The sequence below is a fragment of the Mustela nigripes genome, chromosome 8 (genome assembly GCF_022355385.1).
Source record: "Mustela nigripes isolate SB6536 chromosome 8, MUSNIG.SB6536, whole genome shotgun sequence".
In the NCBI taxonomy this organism is placed as follows: Eukaryota; Metazoa; Chordata; class Mammalia; order Carnivora; family Mustelidae; genus Mustela; species Mustela nigripes.
Genome location: NC_081564.1, coordinates 44,780,897 through 44,801,515, shown reverse-complemented (window position 1 = coordinate 44,801,515; position 20,619 = coordinate 44,780,897). Strand labels below are relative to the sequence as shown.

Sequence of the window (20,619 nt, the reverse complement as noted above, 5' to 3'; positions counted from 1 at the left end):
CCAGCTCCCCTGATGGGCTTATATGATGGGAAACAAGACAGACTTGGTCTCTATCCTCAGACAGACTTCAGTCAAATACTTAGATTATTAGATCAACACAGTATGAAATTACATGTATGACAAATGTTCTGACAAGGTGGGCAGGGGGCTGCCTGAGAAGGCCAGGAAGACTAGGGAAGGAGGGAGACTTCCTGAAGAAACAACTTAGCTGAGTGCTGGAGGATGAGGAACAGGCCCCAAAGGGAGGGAGGAGCATTCAGGCAGAGGGAACAAGCTGCAGTAGGAGGCTACCCTGTCACATACCTGCTGTAGGGTAGCAGATATGCAGTCCAAGAAACTGAAGGCAGGCCACCATGACCGGGAGCAGAGAACAAGAAGAGTTATGATAAAACTGGGAGGTAAGGGGGTAGCCTTAGAGATTCTTAAAATCTTTTGTCTCTATCCTAAAATCAATGGGATGTTATTGAAATTTCCCAGTTGTGTACGGATAAGGATGGGGTGAGAGGGTCAGGGATGACTGGATATTTCTATCAACACGAGTATAAGGACAATTGTATGGAGTCAATATTGGGAGATGCAACAGCAAGAGCTGATGTGAGTGAGCTAATTTGGTTACTGCTGAGATCCTTATGAAAGATATCATATACTGGGCAAGAAGGATACATGGAGAGGAGTAGCAACACTTAAGAAAAGGTTGGGATGGACACTCAGAGATGGGTTGTCTTTGGTGAGGGGGAGAACAGAGGAAATCATGGTTGACCCTAAGGATTCTGATTTATACAATTAGATGGATGGTGGTACCATTTACTTAGGTAGGGACATTAAAATGTAATTTGAGATCCCTCTGAGACACCTAAGAGGTAATGTCAGGAAGGAAGTTGGCTATGCTCTTCTGCACCTAAAAGCACAAGTATGACTAGACATACCAATTAGGTAGTTTTCTGTGTAGAGTTGGTATCTATCACAACAGGCATGGAGGAGGCTGCTTAGGGAGAGAATATAAAGTAAAAAGACAAAGGCCAAGATTGAGCCTGAACAAATTTTAATATCCAATGGCTAAACAGAGGTTGAGCCTGTAAATGATATTCTGAGGAAGCAGCCAGAGAGGTAGGAAGAGCTCCAGACCACTCCTAAATTATGGAAAACAAAGCGTGAGAGTATTTTAAGATGTGAGGGGTATTCAACAAGTACTGAAAGCTTTTGAGAAGTTAAATAAGTGAATAGGCGAGGAATGAAAACTATCTGTTGGACTTAGTAAAAAGAACATAATTGGAAACCCTGGGAAAGAAAGAAAATATAGGAAGGAAGGAAGAAAGAAAGAAAGGAAGGAAGGAAGGAAGGAAGCCAGACTGGTGTGGGTTGAGGTGTGAATGGAAGTGAAAGAATTAGAAACAGTGTAGAATTGTCTAACTCGCTGGAGAAGTTTGGTTGTGAAGGAGGGAAGCATTATGGCTGAGGGGCTGTGGGAAGAGAAAGGAGGGTTTTAATAAAAAGGAAGATAGACTTTAGCATCTTTAAAAGGTGACAGCGACTTCCAGTTCAGATGGCATAGTGAATTCACATTTTTTTGCACCCCTTCTGCTCCAAGAGACAGCAACTATAGACAAAATGTTTTGAAAGGAAAACAAAAAGATATGTTTGAGATTAAAAGTGATGGAATATAAGTAAAAGAAAAACTAAAAATGCACTAGGGCTGAAGCCCAGAGCCTGTTGTCCTCCAGGTCTGGAAGTATGTTGTTTTGGTCAGCAGTTCAGCTCATGCAGAGTAAAGAAAACAAAAGATGCCTCATGAGATAGTGGTTAGATTCAGGCTCATTTTCTGAAGACAAAGGTAAGGGTTCCCTCAAATCATGAAAAGCTGAAAAAGGTGCTGACAATCTGCCACTTAGATCTCAGCATTATAAGAAGCTGTTGAATTCAGGGCTCAAATATCAAAGATGGAGCCTCATGACCAAGAACTGATTTAAGCCACCCACTGACTCAGTGTCTGAATCTGTGCTCACACTAGTATCACAGCAATAGAAGTGGCACAGCTAAGGGTCCAGCGGACTGGTAAGACATTGCAAAACTATGAAGCTGAGACAGATATAAAGGGAGATGATAAAAACCTTCCATTCAAAACAAGCCAATAAGCCTGCAAACAAGATAAGCTTCCAAAACACAAAAAGAAATCTAATATCAGAAATAGGCAATGATATCATCAATCAGAAGATGAGTTTACTTCAGATGAAATGAATTTTATAGGACAGTCTGATAAAGACTTTAAAATGAATATACTGGTCCTTAATCTGAAATCTTCAAACTTGAAAAAGGAAATTATTTTGGATTTTGTTTGGTGGCAAAAACTAATCTCACCTAACCAATCAACACTTGGTGGCAAAATATGACTTGAACTAAGTTCACATATATGGTCTTCATGTATTTCTCTTGGAGTGCCTATTCATGCTTTTCACTGAAGAAATATTAACATGTTTGGTTACAGGGTGTTGGCCAGGGCCCTCCTGGAGATTGTGTGTATGTGTGTGTGTGTGTGTTTATGTAGAGAATCTTAAAAATTCTTAATTCTGAAACATACCTGCTCCCAAGGGCATTAAGATACTAAAAAATATAAATGAAAGAGTAATCTCTTTAAAAAGTAAACAAAGTTGGGGCACCTGGGTGGCTCAGTGGGTTAAAGCCTCTGCCTTCAGCTCAGGTCATGATCCCAGGGTCCTGGGATGGAGCCACGAATCCAGCTCTCTGCTCAGCAGGGAGCCTGTTTCCCCTCCCCTCTCTCTGCCTGCCTCTCTGCCTGCTTGTGATCTCTGTCTGTCAAATAAATAAATAAATAAATAAAATATCCTAAAAAGTAAACAAAGTTATGAAGCTAAATTGACAGAAATAAAGCAAGTAAAAATAAATATGAGTAAGAGCCAATTAGAAATCTTGAGATTTACAGTATAAATTAAACTGAATCAATAGGCTAGATAAAATCTAGACTGGAGAGAGTGAAACATTCATGTATTCTGAGGAAGTCTTGAGTAATTAACCCACCAAGTAGCTAAAGAGACAAGAGATATAAAAATATGAAAGAGCAGTTTGGACATAGATTGTGAGGCTCCAAGACTCATCCAGACTAATTTCCAGAAAAGAAAAATGTAAGGAATGGCACCAAAATTATACTTGAAGTGATAACATATGAGAATTTCCCAGGATGAAAGACATGAATCTTCATTCTGAAAGTGTACCTGAGGACTAAACAGATAAATAAAAACAAATCTACACCTAAACATACCATAATGAAACTTTAGAATGTCACAAATAAAAGTCTATCTCAGAATTTCTGGTTAAACATGGTGGATTAAGCATGTATATTTACTGATCTTCCCTCTCAGAACTCCACAAAAATTAGTCAGGATTTTAAAAATCATAAACACACAAAGAGAAAGAGAATAAGAAAGAGAAATAAAAACACAACAGACCAGAGAAATCAACAAAATTTTGGAAGCTGGAAAGCAGATGAATGTCAACCAATTAGACGAGAGAAAGCTGAAATCTAAGTGTCTGTGTGTATGTGTAGAGCTGGGGTGAGAGTTGGAAGAAAAGATTGAAGAAATCTCCCAAAGCATAAAACAAGATCAAGAGATTGTAAATGCTTATTAAAGATAAAGAAATAAAGTATCAAAGAAATAACTCAAGAAAGTTTCCCAGAATAACGGATAAAAGTTTCCAAGCTAAAAGGCTGAGAACCTGGCACATTGGCTGAAACACTATCTATGTTATGGCACATCCTTGTGAAATATCAGAACATAAGAAACAACAACAAAAAAATGATCTCAAAGGCTTTAAGAAAGGAAAACCAGATTGCAATCAAAGCCCTGGGAACCACAAAGTAACTTCTCAAGAACAGGACTTGAAGCTAGAAGTCAATGAGGAAACATTATCAAATTCTGGGGAGAAATGATTTCTAACCTAAAATCCTACATCTAACCAAAGTAAAAAAAAATCAGGATTGAGAGTAGACTAAAGATAGTTTCAGATATGCAAGTACTCAGCAACAAGAAAAATAGCTCCTGTGTGGCCTTTCACAGGAAGCCTCTGGAGGATATAATCTATCAAGATGAGGAAACAAAAAAAAGAAAAAAGAAAAGAAGTTGAAAGAAGTTCCAACAGTCAGAAAAAAGAAGATTCAATAAAATGAAGATAAAGAAGAGAATATCTAGAATGGTGGGTGATGGTGGTGATGGTGGTGATGAAAAATTTCATGAAAGAGCTATGTCTCAGGCTCAGAGACTATATTCCAGGGTCAAGAAGAGAGATGAAAGATTCCAGGGAAGATACCTCCAAGAAGAAATGGAGAAGAGAAAAAAAGAAGAAAGGAAAGGAGAAGAGAGGGAGGGTTGGTATGTGGTGTATTTGAATTAAGATGAAACTTACAGTCTATCTGAAAGTCAGGGAAAAGGGTAAAAATAAAATTTCTAGACAAAAACAATAAGTAGGAGATTGGTTTACAATGGATAAATAAGCATTCTAAAGGCTACGTTGTACAAAAGAAGAGATCAGAATTACTGAGTAACTTTAGACCTTGTTGGAAAATATATACTTAAGAAGATATTTTAACATATTAAGGGTAACCACTAAAATATTAGAAAACAATCTGTACCTATCAAACAAACATAAAGATAGAGAAAACTTTTAATCAAACAGAAGAGGGTACTCAGCTGGCTCAGTCAGTAGAGCATGTTACTCTTGATCTTGGGGTCATGAGTTCAAGTCCCATGTTGACCCCAGATCTTACTTAAAAACAAACAAACAAACAAAAACAAAAAATCAGAAGGAGGAAAATTATTTTTAAAAACATAAATTAAAAGCTAATAAACAGGTATGGCTGCTCTAGACAACAGTATAGAGGCTCCTCAAAAAGTTAAAAACAGAGCTACTCAGCTAGTACTGGCAACTGCACTACTAAGTATTTATCCAAAGTATATAAACAGTGATCTGAAGAGGGCATATGTACCCCAATGTTTAAAACAGCAATGTCCACAATAGCCTAAATATGGAAAGAGCCCAGATGTTCATCAACAGATAAATGGATACAGAAGATGTGGTATGTGTGTGTGTGTGTGTGTGTGTGTGTGTGTGTACACAATGTTGAAGGAACTAGAGGGTATTATGTTAAGTAAAATAAGTCAGTCAGAGAAAGACAAATACTATATGCTTTCACTAATATGTGGAATTTAGAAACAAAATAAATGAACATAGGAGGAGGAAAGGAAAAATAAAATGAAAACAGGGAAGCAAACTATAAGAGACTCTTAACTATAGGAAACAAACTGAGGGTCATGGGGGGGTGGGGGAGGGATAATTGGGTGATAGGCATTAAGAAGATCACTTAATGGAATGAACACTGGGTGTTGCATGTAACCGATAAATCACTAAATTCTATCTCTGAAACTAAAAATACAGTATACGTTAACTAAATTGGATTTTAAAGAGCTAATAAATAAAATGATAAAAGTCTAAATATGTCTGAAATCACAATAAATATAAATGGATTAAAATCACATTGTGAAACAGAGATGATCAAATTGAAATTAATTATATATATATATATATGTTTGTTTACAAGAGACAGAGTCTTGGTGTACAACAGTGTGATCTGACTTTAAAAGATGAGCTGTCCAGATTACCTTTCTCAGAAAGAATAAAGAAGAGAGACTCAGGTGGCAGTAAGTAACTCCTAGCCAGAGCTAGGAGTTAACAAAGAAATGGGACCAGAGCAGACTTCATGGCATGTGCGTGATACAAAGAGCTATGAGTAAACAAAAGAAGTCATTTCATTTGGGGCGCTTGGGTGGCTCAGTGGGTTAAAGCCTCTGCCTTCGGCTCAGGTCATGATCCTAGGGTCCTGGGATCGAGCCCCGCATCGGGTTCTCTGCTCAGCAGGGAGCCTGCTTCCTTCTCTCTCTCTCTCTCTGCCTGCCTCTCTGCCTACTTGTGATCTGTCAAATAAATAAATAAAATCTTTAAAAAACAAAACAAAAAAAACTTTATTAAAAAAAGAAAAAGAAGTCATTTCATAGAAGGAGAGGTAAATAGGCAAACACATGAAGATAAGGGAAGGCTTCTGTGAGAGCCAGGTAGTTCTGTCCCTCGAAGATTTCTGAGACACCTGAATGTACTCAGTTCCTTCCCCTGGAATCCTGCCAGACCTCCCTGTATCCTAGAAGAGGAAAAACTATTCATATGAACTAGACTTCTTAGTGGGTTGCTCTTTTGACCCACGGTGCTGACGAGAACATGTTATAGCAGTATGGCTAATGGTTACTGAGTGATCACTTGATCACAACAAGAGCCCCTCATGGATTATTTATTTAATAGTAACCATGAGTTAGCTACTATTCTTATCCCCATTTTGTATACTAGTAAATTCAGGCCTAGAGAGATTTTACAGCTAGTTATTGATGACCTAAGACATGAAAGCAGGCAGTTTCACTCCAGAACCATCTTGACCATGACATATGGTTTCCAGAGGAAGGATTACTCTGCATTGCTCCAGGTGGCTAATGACAACCAAAAATTAGCCTACCTCTAGAAGAAATGACTCCTCCATCGATTCCAAGTATTCAACAGAGGCTAAGTGAATGTTTAATAAAGATAAGTTAGAAAGGATTCCTTCACAGGAAGGGAAATCAAATGATTTCTATGACCTCTTCTAAAGCCATTAGTCTTTGAATTTTAGCACAATGATCCACTACAGCACTGTGCAATAGAACTTTCTGTGATAGCTAAAATATCCTATACTCTGTGTTTTCCGTTAAGGTGGCCACTGGACATCTGTGATTATTGAACACTTAAAATATGGCCAGTGCAATTGAGGAAATGGATGATTAGTTCTACTTAGCTTTCATTAATTTAAATTTATGGAAAGCACATGGGCTAGTCATTGCTATACTAGACAGCCCAAATCTGTAAGCATTTAGATACAATGGTAAAACAGACTGTTAAATAAAACTGGACAGCCCAGGGCTAACTTTTATGCATCATGCAAATATGGCCTTGCCCAACACCTCAGTGCCGTGGCTCTGGGCTGAATCAGAGGCAAAGACACTTCCTGATGAGTCATTAGCATCATATCCTGGAGGCTGGCCCACTTCAACAGCACCTCCCTGCTGTCTGGGGAACACACACACTGTATGCGTGTGTGCATATTTAGGTATGTATGTATTATATATGTACATATTGTGTGTATGTATGTATGTATGTATGTGTGTATGTGTGTGTGTGTACAGCATGGGTTGGGAGGGATACAGCAGATTGTTAGAATGCAGTGGGAATGAGATCATTAGCTTTACTTTATGCATATCTATATTGCCTTACTTGTTACAACAAGTACACACACATATAAACTTTTTGCAAAACAAAAACTCAAGTAAAATGAAATGAAGACTAAAGAAATATCCTTAAAATCCTATAACAGCTACCCTAGAAATGTTAGCAATATAGTTTACAAAAAGGTATACATCGAAATATTCAGTGAGAATTAGTACCATATATGTTATCAGTCTACACATTCAAGCATGAACATTGGCCTCAAAAGGTACAAAACAGAGAATGTTGTAAAAAGTCAGGAATAGAAATATAGTAAAGGAAGTTTTGTTTTGTTTTTTCAGTGTCTTTATTTTGAGGTGTTGCACTGTTTTCTTAGTGTTGATGTACAGGACTTCTAACCCAAATCTTAAATCAGTAGAGTCTTAAATTGTTTTGAGGTTTACAAACTCCAGGAAGAAAAGCAATGCCCAAACTTGTAGTGACCTGTCCTCTAAGCCACAAGGGAGGGGCCTTGGGATGCAGGGGTTCCAGATTTCTGAGCTCAAAGAAATCAGCCCTTACAAACTGCTTAGCCTGAGGGGCTGAACAGTCAGCGAGCAGTGCATCCTTTTAGGGTAAGCTGTGTAGTTTCTGAAGGCTGTTTAGAAAGATCTTGCCCTGAATCAGGTAGAGCAAGACACACCCTTATAAGTCTGAGGAATTAAAAAGGAGAGGATTCTGTGATTGCCCACGTTCCCTGCCCTGTCTAGAAAGTGCTCAAAGACAAACCGTACTGTGTTCCGCGGTGCATACTGCCCAGCCACAGCCTGGATCAGAGAACTCAGTATACCTATAATTAACACCTCTGAGAAATCTTTCCAGGTTCCCCTGAATTTGAGAAGCAGCTGCGGCCAAGGGTTTTCAGCAGACACAGACGGGGAGGTAGTAATAGCTTTGACAGTAAATAAAAGGCTGCCCCACCTCTCTCCCGCTGAGGTCCGCCATGACTGGGTGTGCGGGGGTGGGCTGCCTCACTGCCAAGGCTCTTGGCTCCCCATCAAGCAGGAAGTGTCTGGCCTCACAAGCCAGGGCACAGGGGAATCGGGTCACTGGCAAATGCTGGTAGAGCAAGCAACTTCAACAACAACAACAAAATAACAGTTACAACTGAGAACAAAACACAACATCAAAGTACATCCCCAAAGAACTCTCCCCCTTCCGTTCACTCATCGTTCCTTCAACAAACTCCTATCACGTGCCTACTGTGGGAATCGGGTGGTAAACTGTCATCTGTGTGAAGAATAAAAACAGAAAGGTCCATAAACCCAGATTCTATTTTAAGCCCTCCCCCTCATCAGATGCTCGATCTTGAAGGTATTACTTGGTCAGGCATCCGTATTTCCACAGGCTAGAGGGTGGGCGTCCCTCTAAATGCCAACTACAGGGTTCAAAGCGTTCTGTGACTCTTGTATATAAGACAGTCAACGGCCTCAGAGAAAGACCACCATTAAACAATTATCCCATGCAACTTGCTGCGGTTGTGAAGCTGAGACCTCCCTCAAATCCTTGCATCAAAGGTCCCTAATTCAGAGGACCCCAATGACACCCCACCCTACTAACTTTTCTTGGAGTGGTCCTGAGTCGGCGCACGGCTGGGTGACTGGCAGTTGCAGGGAGGAAGCCTCATAGTAGTCTCTGGGAAGCAGGACCAGGTAGTCCTAGGAAATGAAGACCAAGAGGACAATTACTCAGATGATGGTGGCCCTTCCTGAGTAATAAAACTATCAGGCATGGTTTGATTAGGTTGACGAGGTTAATAATAACCAGGTGAAGCTCGCTAAGTTAAACTGTCCCCAGCAGCTGCTTTGTTCCCCTCCCTGACTCCCCAAAACACACAAAGCAACTTGTCACAGGTGCTCCAAGCAGGGGAGATAAGCGTCTCAGGGTGAACGTGTTTGTATTCACAACTCAGGGGGAAGATTTTACCCCCTCTTCTGGGCTGGGTATCAGTTCAAAAATAAACAAAGATAATAAACCCTCAACTGATAATCTGGCCCTTTGAAATACCGGTTGCTTTCATCACCACACATCAGAACACCGAATTGTGGATCGGGTATTTCAGCTTTTTATCCCCCCACCAAAGCAACGTTCGCCTGGCATGGTATTAAAAAAAAAAAAAAAAAAGCCGATGTTTTGTGATCCTGGTGAATCACAGGCTGAAACTGGCTGACTGCCTGTCCTAGGAGATGAGAGGAAGATTGTGTTCCACGGAATGTGCCAAATGAATCCCACAGCGTAAATTCAGCTAAACAGCTCTTCAGGAAAGAGCAGACCTCCAGGTTTGTCAGACGCCAATGGTCTGACAGCTTCAGAAGAATGCTGGCACCACTGGCTGTGAGCAGAGGGAAGGAGGGGGGATGTCTGCCACAACTGTGAAGAGACTCATACGCTGACCATAAAGCTATTTCTCTCGTCAGGAACCTTAATTGGTCTCTAATGGAGAAGAGGAGATATGCATGGAGAGGAAAAGTAGGAGATGGTGGCCCAGGGGGCTCCGTGGTCTACCACGGGGGTCTCACTATCCCAGTGGGCTTTAATTTAACAGTGGCTATTATTCTCTTACTGAGGTTCCTCAGGATGGGACCATAGCTCCTCATTGTATTATTGTCCCATAGGTCTTAGAACAGTAAGGGTTGATAATAGGTGTTCAATGAGATAGCTCTAGAGAAAACGGGATCACAACATGGAAGCATATATATGAGAAGCTACACCACGGCACTAACTACATGTCATCAAGCATCTTCCATGCCTGTGGAGTAACATAATGACCTTCTTTCCATGAAACCAACTTTGTACTCATTCTTGGTACCAATGGGATTTTCCTTGTCCTCGTTTCTAAAGTCTTTATAGAATTCCAGAACTTTTGTAAAGCAACAAAGCTTTCTACCAAGAAGATGCAAGAAAAAAAGGGACTGAACGAATAGCATAAACTGTCACATTATTCCATAAGATCCCGATTTGGAAAGGACCTAGATAAACACATCCCTATTACAAGTAAGAGGTGACTAGGGCAGTCTTGGAGTTAAAGAACTTGCCTAAGATCTGCTAATGTAGTAAATCAAAAGGATAGTGCCAGAAGGAAAAGCTTGCTCTTTTCCACTCTGTCCGGCTGAAACCAAGCTTTGGCCAAAGACTTTATTTTCAGAAGACTTTTTATAAGACATCAATATCTCAGATAGCAATTTCATCCCTTTATTTCTCACGGCTTCTCTGGCTATTCTATTAGAGTGCAAGGACAGAGCTTTGCCCTTGATGCTGGGTTCTTTGTCCAAGGCCATCTGTGTGGTGAGACCATTGCCTGTGTTTGAGGTAGAAGAAGGCGGGGAATGTCAGAGAAGCACAGGTCCTCCGTTCTCTTTCTGCCACCACCAACTTCACTGATATTAGGATCTGCTCTTCTTGTAGCTTCTTCTGATTCATTCCATACGATTCCCAGAGGGGCTGATTTTCTAAGACGTCCTTCTGATTCACAACGAAAAATCCCAAAGAAGCTTTTGAAGGGTGGGGACATATACACATTCAGATTTTGCATTTATTCTGGTAACTTTGAGTCATTATGAGTTATAGTTGGTTTGGCTGTTTTTGTCTGAGAGAAGCTGGCTAAAGAATATAAAAGATATTTTAGGGGCGCCTGGGTGGCTCGGTCGGTTAAGCCTTCGGCTCAGGTCATGATCTCAGGGTCCTGGGATGGAGCCCCACATCGGGCTCCCTGCTCAGCGGGAAGCCTGCTTCTCCTTCCACCCCATCGGGCTCTTTCTCTCTCTCTCTCAAATAAATGCTTTTAAAAAAAGATATTTTAAGTTGACTTCTAGGTCATTTGAGGGCAAATGTCACCATAGTTTCCTATGTCTAAAAGGGGAGCTGCCTGTGATTTTGATATCTTATGATCACTGCGGGTCAGTGTGGGTGGGACCATGCTGGAGGACGGGGAAAGAATCCCACAGAACTCTCCACGGAGGAGGGTCTCTTACCAGGAGGACTCCCTCTGATTTGATACAAGCAATCCATGTCCCTGGTGTAATTGAAAATTGTTCTGCCACACCATTTCCTGGGACGGTGACAAAGGCTGGCTCCTTTCTTGGCAGGAAGATGACTTCTTTGCTTTGAGCAGCACCTATCAGAAATAAAAAGAACCACCTGAGGCGCTTTTCTAGCAGTGACTGCTGGGATTTTGGATACTCAGCTTTAAACATTCCATTTACATCTGAAAAAGTTTAAGACAGACTAGAAAGATATTGATGTGGACAGTGATTAGGTGTCCTGGGATTGTAAGTACCATTTAAATTTGTTAAGTGATTAAGTATATTAATACATGTAAACAGCTTAGAGAAGTTCATAGCACAGAGTAACTGTTTCAGTCATTACATTTGATATTAAATTATTTTGTTCTTTTATTTTCTATGGAAGAACATGTGTTTGTTCTGAAATAAGAAAAAGTTGTGGTTTTCTGTCTGTTTTTGGAATACAAAGGTTTTCTTCTGCATGGAACACACAGAGGACCTCCTATAGAGGTTCAGAAACAAACCAAACTGCTTAATCTGAGCTGAGCCCACCCAAGCCTTTTTCTTCAAAAGAAACATTTGCTCCAAACCCTTGCATTTGCTCTGCCAACATCTCCTAGATCCAGGTTAGGGACAGGAGGCAGTGCCCACAGCCAACGTGCCCTTTGCTCCTCAACGATGGGACGAGAAAGGTGAGGGATTACAGGTCAGAAAACAGGATAATTCAGCACAGAGTGGACAGTCATATTTGGGAGGAGGCAGAGACCCTTTTATTTCAACCTTAAATTGGATTTCTACAGGCGCCATTTTGTATCTATGTGGGATTCCTAGCGCTTCCTGGAATCAGCTGCCAGGAAAGGTAGATGCTCTAACTCTTGCAGAACAGACTTCCAGGCCTCACGCTCTGACAAGATCCGTCCTCTGACTGGCTAATCTTCTGCCCTCAGGACTCCCTCACCCTTCAGTGATGCTTGCATGCATGTTCCTCTCGGGAGCTCTCTTGGGCTTCATGCTTTACACAGCATTCACCTTAAAATTCCTCCCCTCACCCATTTCTCCTTGGCCTATTTGGGGTGCCTGAAACAATGGGAAAATTTAGGGCAGTAGGCCAAGATCCCTCCAATACCACCCCAGAGGTGACACGCACTCTACCATGAATGGGTGATGAATTAGCTTTACCCTGTGGTGATAACATAACCCCTGGGGTTCAGCCAAAACACACAGGTTGTTACGCCAAGTTTTTAAAAAGACAGTTAATGATAAACTTAACAGCAAAATTTGAATAAGCAGGATGTTTAGAGATTGAAAAAGTAGCAAAGGACAGGGCACTAGGGCACCACCCTCGTCAGACTCTGCATCGGACTTCAACTCTTCTCAGAAGGTAACTCTGTGAAAATTGGAGAGAATGTTTCACTAATCAGTCACTTCCTAATCCAAAAGAGGCTTAAAAATTCACCTACCTGCTTCAGCCCGGTATGGATAAATTGTCACACAACCAGATACGGCTTCCGTTCCAGGGTTAACGTATTTCAGAATAACACGAAACAAAGAGTGACTTGACTTCCCCACATTAAGCGTGATCCTCACTTCATTCTGAAAAACACCAAAGTGCCAAGAGACAAGTGGCTAAAAGTGTCTAACTAGTGGACCAGTGTCCACTAGAGAAACCTGGATGGAGTGTAGTCAATGCTAGCCAAACAGTGACTACACTCCATTCAGGTCTCACTAGTGGACCTGTAATGTATACACATGCCCACTCTCTCTTTCCCTCTCTCTCTCTCACTCACTCACTCTCCTACTCAGCAAGCATCAAATAACTAACTCTGTAGAAGACGAAAATAGGCAGACCCAGCGACAAATTAAAAACACTTAAAGGTATAGTAAAAACCTGTTTCCTCAGCAACTGGGATCCCCTGTGGACCCTTCTGGAATCAGGCAGACAGAGTGAATATTAGCTGGACTAGTGTAAGGAAAGCCATAGTGACAGGGGCAGCCATCAGTTGGAAGAAACAAAGAGGCAGCAGAGAAGGAAAGGACAGTGTTATTGGACACCACCACCCCAGTAGAGGGACCGCTCTGGGGTCCGATTCACATACCTAAAATTCTAAATAGTCACAGAAGCGTATGTTGGCTAAGCAAAGGTTAAAATACTCCAAACACATTAGTGATAAAATCTAGATGTAACTAAAATATGCCCAAGTCATATGGAATTGTTCTCAGCTTCTATCCAAAGAGAATGTAGGCTTTTTAAAAAAAAATTATTTTATTCTTTTTCATTGTGATGAGCGTACTCTTTCAACTCTATTTCACCCACCCCCCTCACTGACCTCCCCTCTGGTAACCACCAGTTTGTTCTTTATAGTTAGGAGGCTGTTTCTCGGTTTCTCTCTGCCTGTCGGCCTGTCTGTCTCTCTCTTGTTTCCTTTGCTCATTTGCTTTGTTTCTTAAATTCCACATATAAGTGACATCATATGGTATTTGTCATTCTCTGTCTTATTTTGCTTAGTATTATACTCTCTAGATCCACCCACATTGTTACAAATGACAAGATTTCATTCTTTTTTATGGCTGAATAATATTCCATTCCAATGATAAAAGGGACAATCCTACAGAAGGATGTAACAATTGTAAATATTTATGCACCCAATATGGGAGTATGCAAATAAATGAAACAGTTATTAGCAAGCACAGAGGAAATAATCAATAGTCATACAGTAATTGGGGACTTTAACATGCCATTTACACTGATGAACAGATCATCCAAACAGAAAATCAACAAGGAAACTGGTTTTGAATGACACCCTAGCCCGGATGGATTTAATAGACATATTCAGAACATTCCACCCTAAAACGGCAGAATACATATTCTTTTCAAGTGCACATAGAACAGTCTCCAGAACAGATCACATATCAGGCCACAACACAAGCTTCAACAAATTCAAAAAGATCGAAGCCATACCATGCACCTTTTCTGACCACAGCACTATGAAACTAGAGAGCAACCACAAGAAAAAATCTGGAAAGAACACAAATACATGGAGGTTAACTAACATGCTACTAAACAATGAGTGGGTCACTCAAGAAATCAAAGAAGAACTAAAATATTACATGGAGACAAAAGAAAATAAAAACACGAAGTTCCAAAATCTTTGGGATCCAGCAAAAGCTGTTCTAAGAAGAAAGCTTATAGCAACACAGGCCTACCTCAAGAGGCAAGAAAAATCTCCAACAAACAACCTAATGTTACACCTAAAGAAGCTAGAAAAAGAAAAACAAACAAAATCCAAACCCAGCAAAAGGAAGGAAATACTAAAGATCAGAGCAGAAATAAATGATACAGAAACTAAACAAACAAACAAAAAACAAAAAAATAATCAAACAGACCAATGAAACCAGGAGCTGATTTTTTTAAAAGATCAACAAAATTGGTTAACTGTCTAGCCAGACTCATCAAAAAATAAGAGAGGGAAAGAGCCCAATAAACAAAATCACTAACAAAAGAGAAGTAACAACAAACACAACAGAAATACAAACAGTTGTAACAGAATGTTGTGAAAAACTATATGCCAACAAATTGGGCAGCTTAGAGGAAATGGATAAATTCCTAGAAACATATAACCTACCAAAATGAAAGCAAGAATAGAAGTTTTGAACAAATTGCTAGCAATAAAACTGAATCGGTAATCAAAAAACCCCCCAAAGCTAAAGTCTATAGGACCAGATGGCTTCACAGGCAAATTCTACCAAACATTTCAAGAACAGTTAATACCTATGCTTCTCAAACTATTCCAAAATATAGAAGAGGAAGGAAAACTTCCAAATGTATCCTATGAGGCCAGTATCACCCTGATCCTAAAACCAGATAAAACACTACAACAAGAGAACTACAGGCCAATATCTCTGATGAACAGAGATGCAAAAATCCTCATTAAAATATTAGCAAACAAAATCAACAGTACATTTAAAAAAATCATTCAGCATCCTCAAGTGGGACTTATTCCTGGGCTGCAAGGGGCGTCCAATATTCACAAATCGATCAATGTGATATATCACATCAATATGATCCTTTCAATAAATGCAGTAAAAGTATTTGACAAGGTACAACATCCACCCATGATAAAAACCATCTGCAGAATAGGTCTAGAGGGAACCCATCTCAACATAATAAAGGCTTTATTTGAAAAACAGTCAATATCATATTCAATGGTGAAAAACTGAGAGCCTTTCTCCTAAGGTCAGAGTAAGACAAGGATGTCCACTCTCACCCTCTCACCACTTTTATTCAGCACTGGAAGTCCTAGCCACGCCAATCAGATAACACAGAGAAATAATAGGCATCCAAATCGGCAAGGGAGAAGTGAAACTCTCACTATTTACAAATGACATAATAACATATATAGAAAACCCTAAAGACTGCACTCAACGTGGGCTTTTTAACTTGGCAGAATCCATCTCTAAGGGTTAGTTCCATATGGGAAAATAAAAATGCAAAAATGTATAAGGAGCAAAGTTAGGGGTGATTTGGCAGAGAAACTCCATCATTTGAAATTCATTTCCTTTGCAGGGCGCCTGGGTGGCTCAGTCAGTTGAGTGTCTGCCTCTGGCTCAGGTCATGATCCCAGAGCCCTGGGAGCCAGCCCCATGTCACGTTCCCTGCTCAGCAGAGAGCCTGCTTCTCCCTCTCCCTCTGCCCCTCCCACCATTCGTGTTCTCTCTCTCTCTCAAGTAAATAAATAAAATCTTAAAAAAAAAATTCACTTCCTTTGTGTTAACTAGTCATCCTTTCAAACTGTAATCACTGGGAGAAGGTATCCACCTTGACTGGAATCTCAGTCACTCACATCCTATTCTGATTTAATGGACTCCACTGCTTTTTTCTGAATCATGAAGATTGGAATACTAAGGAAACTGAATTTTATATTGGGGAAAAGGAGAAAGAAGTGAGATCTTATAATCTTACGTACTGTTGGGGCGCCTGGGTGGCTCAGTCAGTTAAGCATCCGACTCTTGGTTTCTGCTTGGGTCTTGATCTCAGGGCTGTGACACTGAGCCCTGAGCTGGGGCTTCGTGCACAGCACAGAGCCTGCTTGAAATTCTCTCTCTCTCTCTCTCCTTCTCCCTCCCCCCGTCCCTTCCCACTCAGGTGCACTCTCTCTGTCTCTAAAATAAATAAATTTTTTAAAAAATGGATCCCAGGCACTGTTTGAGAAAGGATCCTGATGGGGGACCCTGATCAGGCAAGAAGCAACTTTAGAACCAATGATGGCTCCAAGAGAACTGTGACCCTGTCCCTGTTCCTCTAAGGGGTGACTTATGTAAACATAACAAGTATAGGATCTACTAAGGACAAATATTGGGTCACCATGGTCATCAATTTACACCTTATATTCTGAATTTCTCCACTGAGAAACACAATTGCAAGAGACCAACCTCAAAGAGAAATCCTGAGAACAAAACTTTTCAGAAATTCTTGGTTGTAAATATTGCATAAGCTCTAAATGAGAAAATTTGTAATTGTAATGAGAAAATTTGTAAATTCCCTAACTATTCCAACAGGAAACCAAAAGCGATGGATACTGTAGAAGAATGAAGGAAAGGAGAAATACAGGAAAGGAAAATTAAATAGCATTAAATTCCTCATTGATCTTAGTTTCTATTCATAGAGTAATTCAGAGTTTTAAAAAGCAAAGCAAAACAAAACAACCAGCATCTGAGGGTTTTGAAGGGGCAGAGGGGTGGGAGGTTGGGGGAACCAGGTGGTGGGTATTAGGGAGGGCACGGATTGCATGGAGCACTGGGTGTGGTGCAAAAACAATGAATACTGTTATGCTGAAAAGAAATAAAAAATTTTAAAAAACAAAACAACAACAACAAAAAACAACAATCAGCGCTGGTCAAATATCAACCACACACACACTATTGGAATTATTTAATCCAATTCATTTTTATTCTCTATAAATGTTTTTAAAGAACCTTGTCTCTTACGCTAAAATATAGACAAATCCCACTTGGAATACCACTGCTTATAAAAAAAATCTCTAGAGATACACACTAATTTTCTTTAACCCCTTCTTTGTCTGATTTGGTGACCAAATTAACAGTAAACTGTGACTGATACATATACTTATCAGTTAAAATCCAATCTTACCCCAAGCCCTATCCATAGTCTGGAGAAAGAGAAACCTGGAGTCAGTTTTGGGGACAGTTCACCTTTTGGGAGGACTCACTGAGACTGTTTTGGCTAAGTATATGCCTCACCCTGCCACAAAGCAATTTCTGCTGGCTACATACCTGCACCGAGGTCATCTGAGCATATCCTCTCCAACTAAATTCAGGGAACTCCAGGGGATCAAATCCAAACCTAAGTTCTCTTCCATTAGGTGTGGTACCATCTTCAATCTCATACTTCATATGATGTAAATCCGGGAAATAGTAGTTGTTCTCAGGGCTTTTGCAAATAAAACATGGATACAGCAAGTTAAGTTCACCAATAATCCAAATATTCTTTAATCTCAATAGCTACTGCTAAAAACTCCTACCAAATCGACAGAATACAATAAATGAAAAGAAATAAAAGAGAAATCCCCCTGCTTTTTCTTTAAATTATTGCTTTCATTCATGAAAGCACTCATAAAACACACCCAACACCTATCAGTCTAAGCAATAAAATGAGAAACTCACTTAGCACAACCCATAATGGTGGCAACCTTTAATATGTTCTAAATGGTTGCCAACAACTTACCAAAATCAAATTAGGTTATTTATTATAAATCCATCCATCCATCCATTCATTCATTTATGGACTCATATTCACTCATTACACAAATATTAATATATGTATATGCGCCAGGCACTGTTGCTTAGTACCATATATGCAATAGTGAATATGACATAAAATATTTTATATGCTAAGTTTATAAGTTAGATACATTTATGTATATATATTTAATATATTCAAATATATTATACATATTTATTTTTATTTTTATAGTTAATATATTCAAATATAATATATGATATGATATATTTAAATATATTAAATATATAAGATGTATATTTAATAATATAGTTTATTAAAATATCAATTTAATGTTTAAAATATATTAAATAGCATTTAATATATTTTAAATATTATATTCTATATTTATATATAATATAAATGATACTTAATATATTAAATATATAAAAATGTAACCTGTAGACTTGTAAAAATATATTTATATATAAATATATGTATAATATATTTAATATATTAAATATATATAAAACTATATATATACAGTTTAATCATTATGATGACCTTTTTATGTCTTGAATTTTCTTAAACCATAGGTCTAGATATGGATTCTTTTCAAGAGTCCAATAATGGCAATCCCAGAGAATGATCAGGAACACTACACTGTTTAAGTGACATGTTACAATCAAATAATTTGAAGTTCTTCAAAATGACAATCCAGTAACAAACTAACAGCAGTTAGTGGATTTAAAGCCATAAAGATCATTTAGTCAAAAGAAATAAAAGGTCATGGCCCTACATTACAAGCAGAATTACAAATGCTTACAATTTCTCTGGAAGTGATATACAAAGGTCCTTAAAAATGTTCTTACCCATTGACCCAGTAATTCTACTTCCAGGAATGCATTCGAAAGAACAATTTTATATATAGTGTCAAAAAATTAACATAAAAGAACATTTATAATAGTGAAAACTTAGAAACAATGTAAATGTACAATTACGAAATAATTTAAAAATTATGAAATACTATGTAACCATTAATATTTCTGAAGACTAATAATAATGGAAAATGTCTGCAGTAGCATGTGAAGTGAAGAAAGGGATACAAATTTTATGAAGCAAATATACTAATTTGTATTCATAGAAAAAGCCTAGAAAACAATATACAAAACATTATTAAAAGGAGTTATTTCTGGGTGGTGGAGTAGGTAGGCCTTTTTTTCCTTTTATTTTTAGGTACTTACTAAAACTTTACAATGAACATATATTTATTACTACAAAAATTATTTGGAAAAAAGTGAAAGTGAATGTCTTCTAAACTTGTAAGAAAAATAAACAATGTTCAGATAATATAAAAAACAAATATTTGGCAGGAATTTAGTACAAAAAGACAAAAGGTTTACCAACCCAGAGAAAAGCCAGTATGGCATCTTTGATGCTGGCTTGCTATCCTTATAACCTAGTTACAACTAACCACTAAATCAAAGGACATGTCCTAAATTTCATATGTACGTATTGGCTGTAATGTAAAAAAATCAGTATTTCTGCCTCGGGGGTGGGTAATTTAATTCTTATTCGATTGCATTATTTTTACCTGAAAAATAGCCAATTGCCTACATTGGTGGAAGGAAACTTAGCTGGTTAAGTGGGGGAAAGCTCACTTTATCAACAGGGAGGTGGAAAAAAGATAAAACATGGGTGGAAAATGTTTCTGAACCTATTTACAAAATTCCTCTGCTCCGTCATGTGCCTCGTCAGTCTGCAGGGAAACATCCCACAGATGTGTCCTCCTCCACAGACCCTTTATTATGCGACCAGCAGTGACTGCCATTTAGAAATGACTGAAGAAGCTCAGCTGGATTGCTCTGACATTTAGGATTCAAATGCTGAAAACATCAAGGGAAAGGAGAGAAATGCTGTACTAACGAAATACAGAAAATTTACTTTAACTACAGATTTCTTCATTATTCTATTGATAATGCAGAAGTAGTGAAGACACTTGCAACTTAGAAGTTGCATTTCACAGTTTCCAGTGTATGATTAAATGCCAGAATATTAAAAATTAGTTTTTTCTTTCAAGAGAAAATTATGAGGGCTCAGGGTTTCCAAAAAAGCCTATACTGATCTAGCAGACATATTCAGGACATTCTAGCCTAAAACAGCAGAATACACAATCTTTTCAAGTGCACATAAAACAGTCTCCAGAACAGATCACATATCAGGCCACAACACAAGCTTCAACAAATTCAAAAAGATCGAAGCCATACCATGCACCTTTTCTGACCACAGCACTATGAAACTAGAGAGCAACCACAAGAAAAAATCTGGAAAGAACACAAATACAAGGAGGTTAAATAGCATGCTATTAAACAATGAATGGGTCATTTAAGAAATCAAAGAAGAAATAAAATTTTACATGGAGACAAAAGAAAATAAAAACACAAAGTTCCAAAATCTTTGGGATCCAGCAAAAGCTGTTCTAGGAAGGAAGCTTACAGCAACACAGGCCTACCTCAAGAGGCAAGAAAAATC

General features: G+C 38.9%; 1 protein-coding gene across 2 annotated transcripts in view; it reads right to left on the bottom strand.

The window, feature by feature from the left end:
- LAMA3 (laminin subunit alpha 3) overlaps positions 1 to 20,619 on the bottom strand; it is a 264,369-nt gene that overhangs the window by 116,626 nt on the left and 127,124 nt on the right. For both annotated transcript variants that reach the window (XM_059409368.1, XM_059409366.1), the window contains exons 19-23: positions 17,643 to 17,799; positions 12,812 to 12,944; positions 11,322 to 11,464; positions 8,911 to 9,008; positions 8,272 to 8,425 (exon numbers count right to left, since the gene is read on the bottom strand). In XM_059409368.1, the coding sequence (XP_059265351.1) occupies positions 8,272 to 8,425; positions 8,911 to 9,008; positions 11,322 to 11,464; positions 12,812 to 12,944; positions 17,643 to 17,799 (685 nt within the window). The remainder of the gene's footprint in view (positions 1 to 8,271; positions 8,426 to 8,910; positions 9,009 to 11,321; positions 11,465 to 12,811; positions 12,945 to 17,642; positions 17,800 to 20,619) is intronic.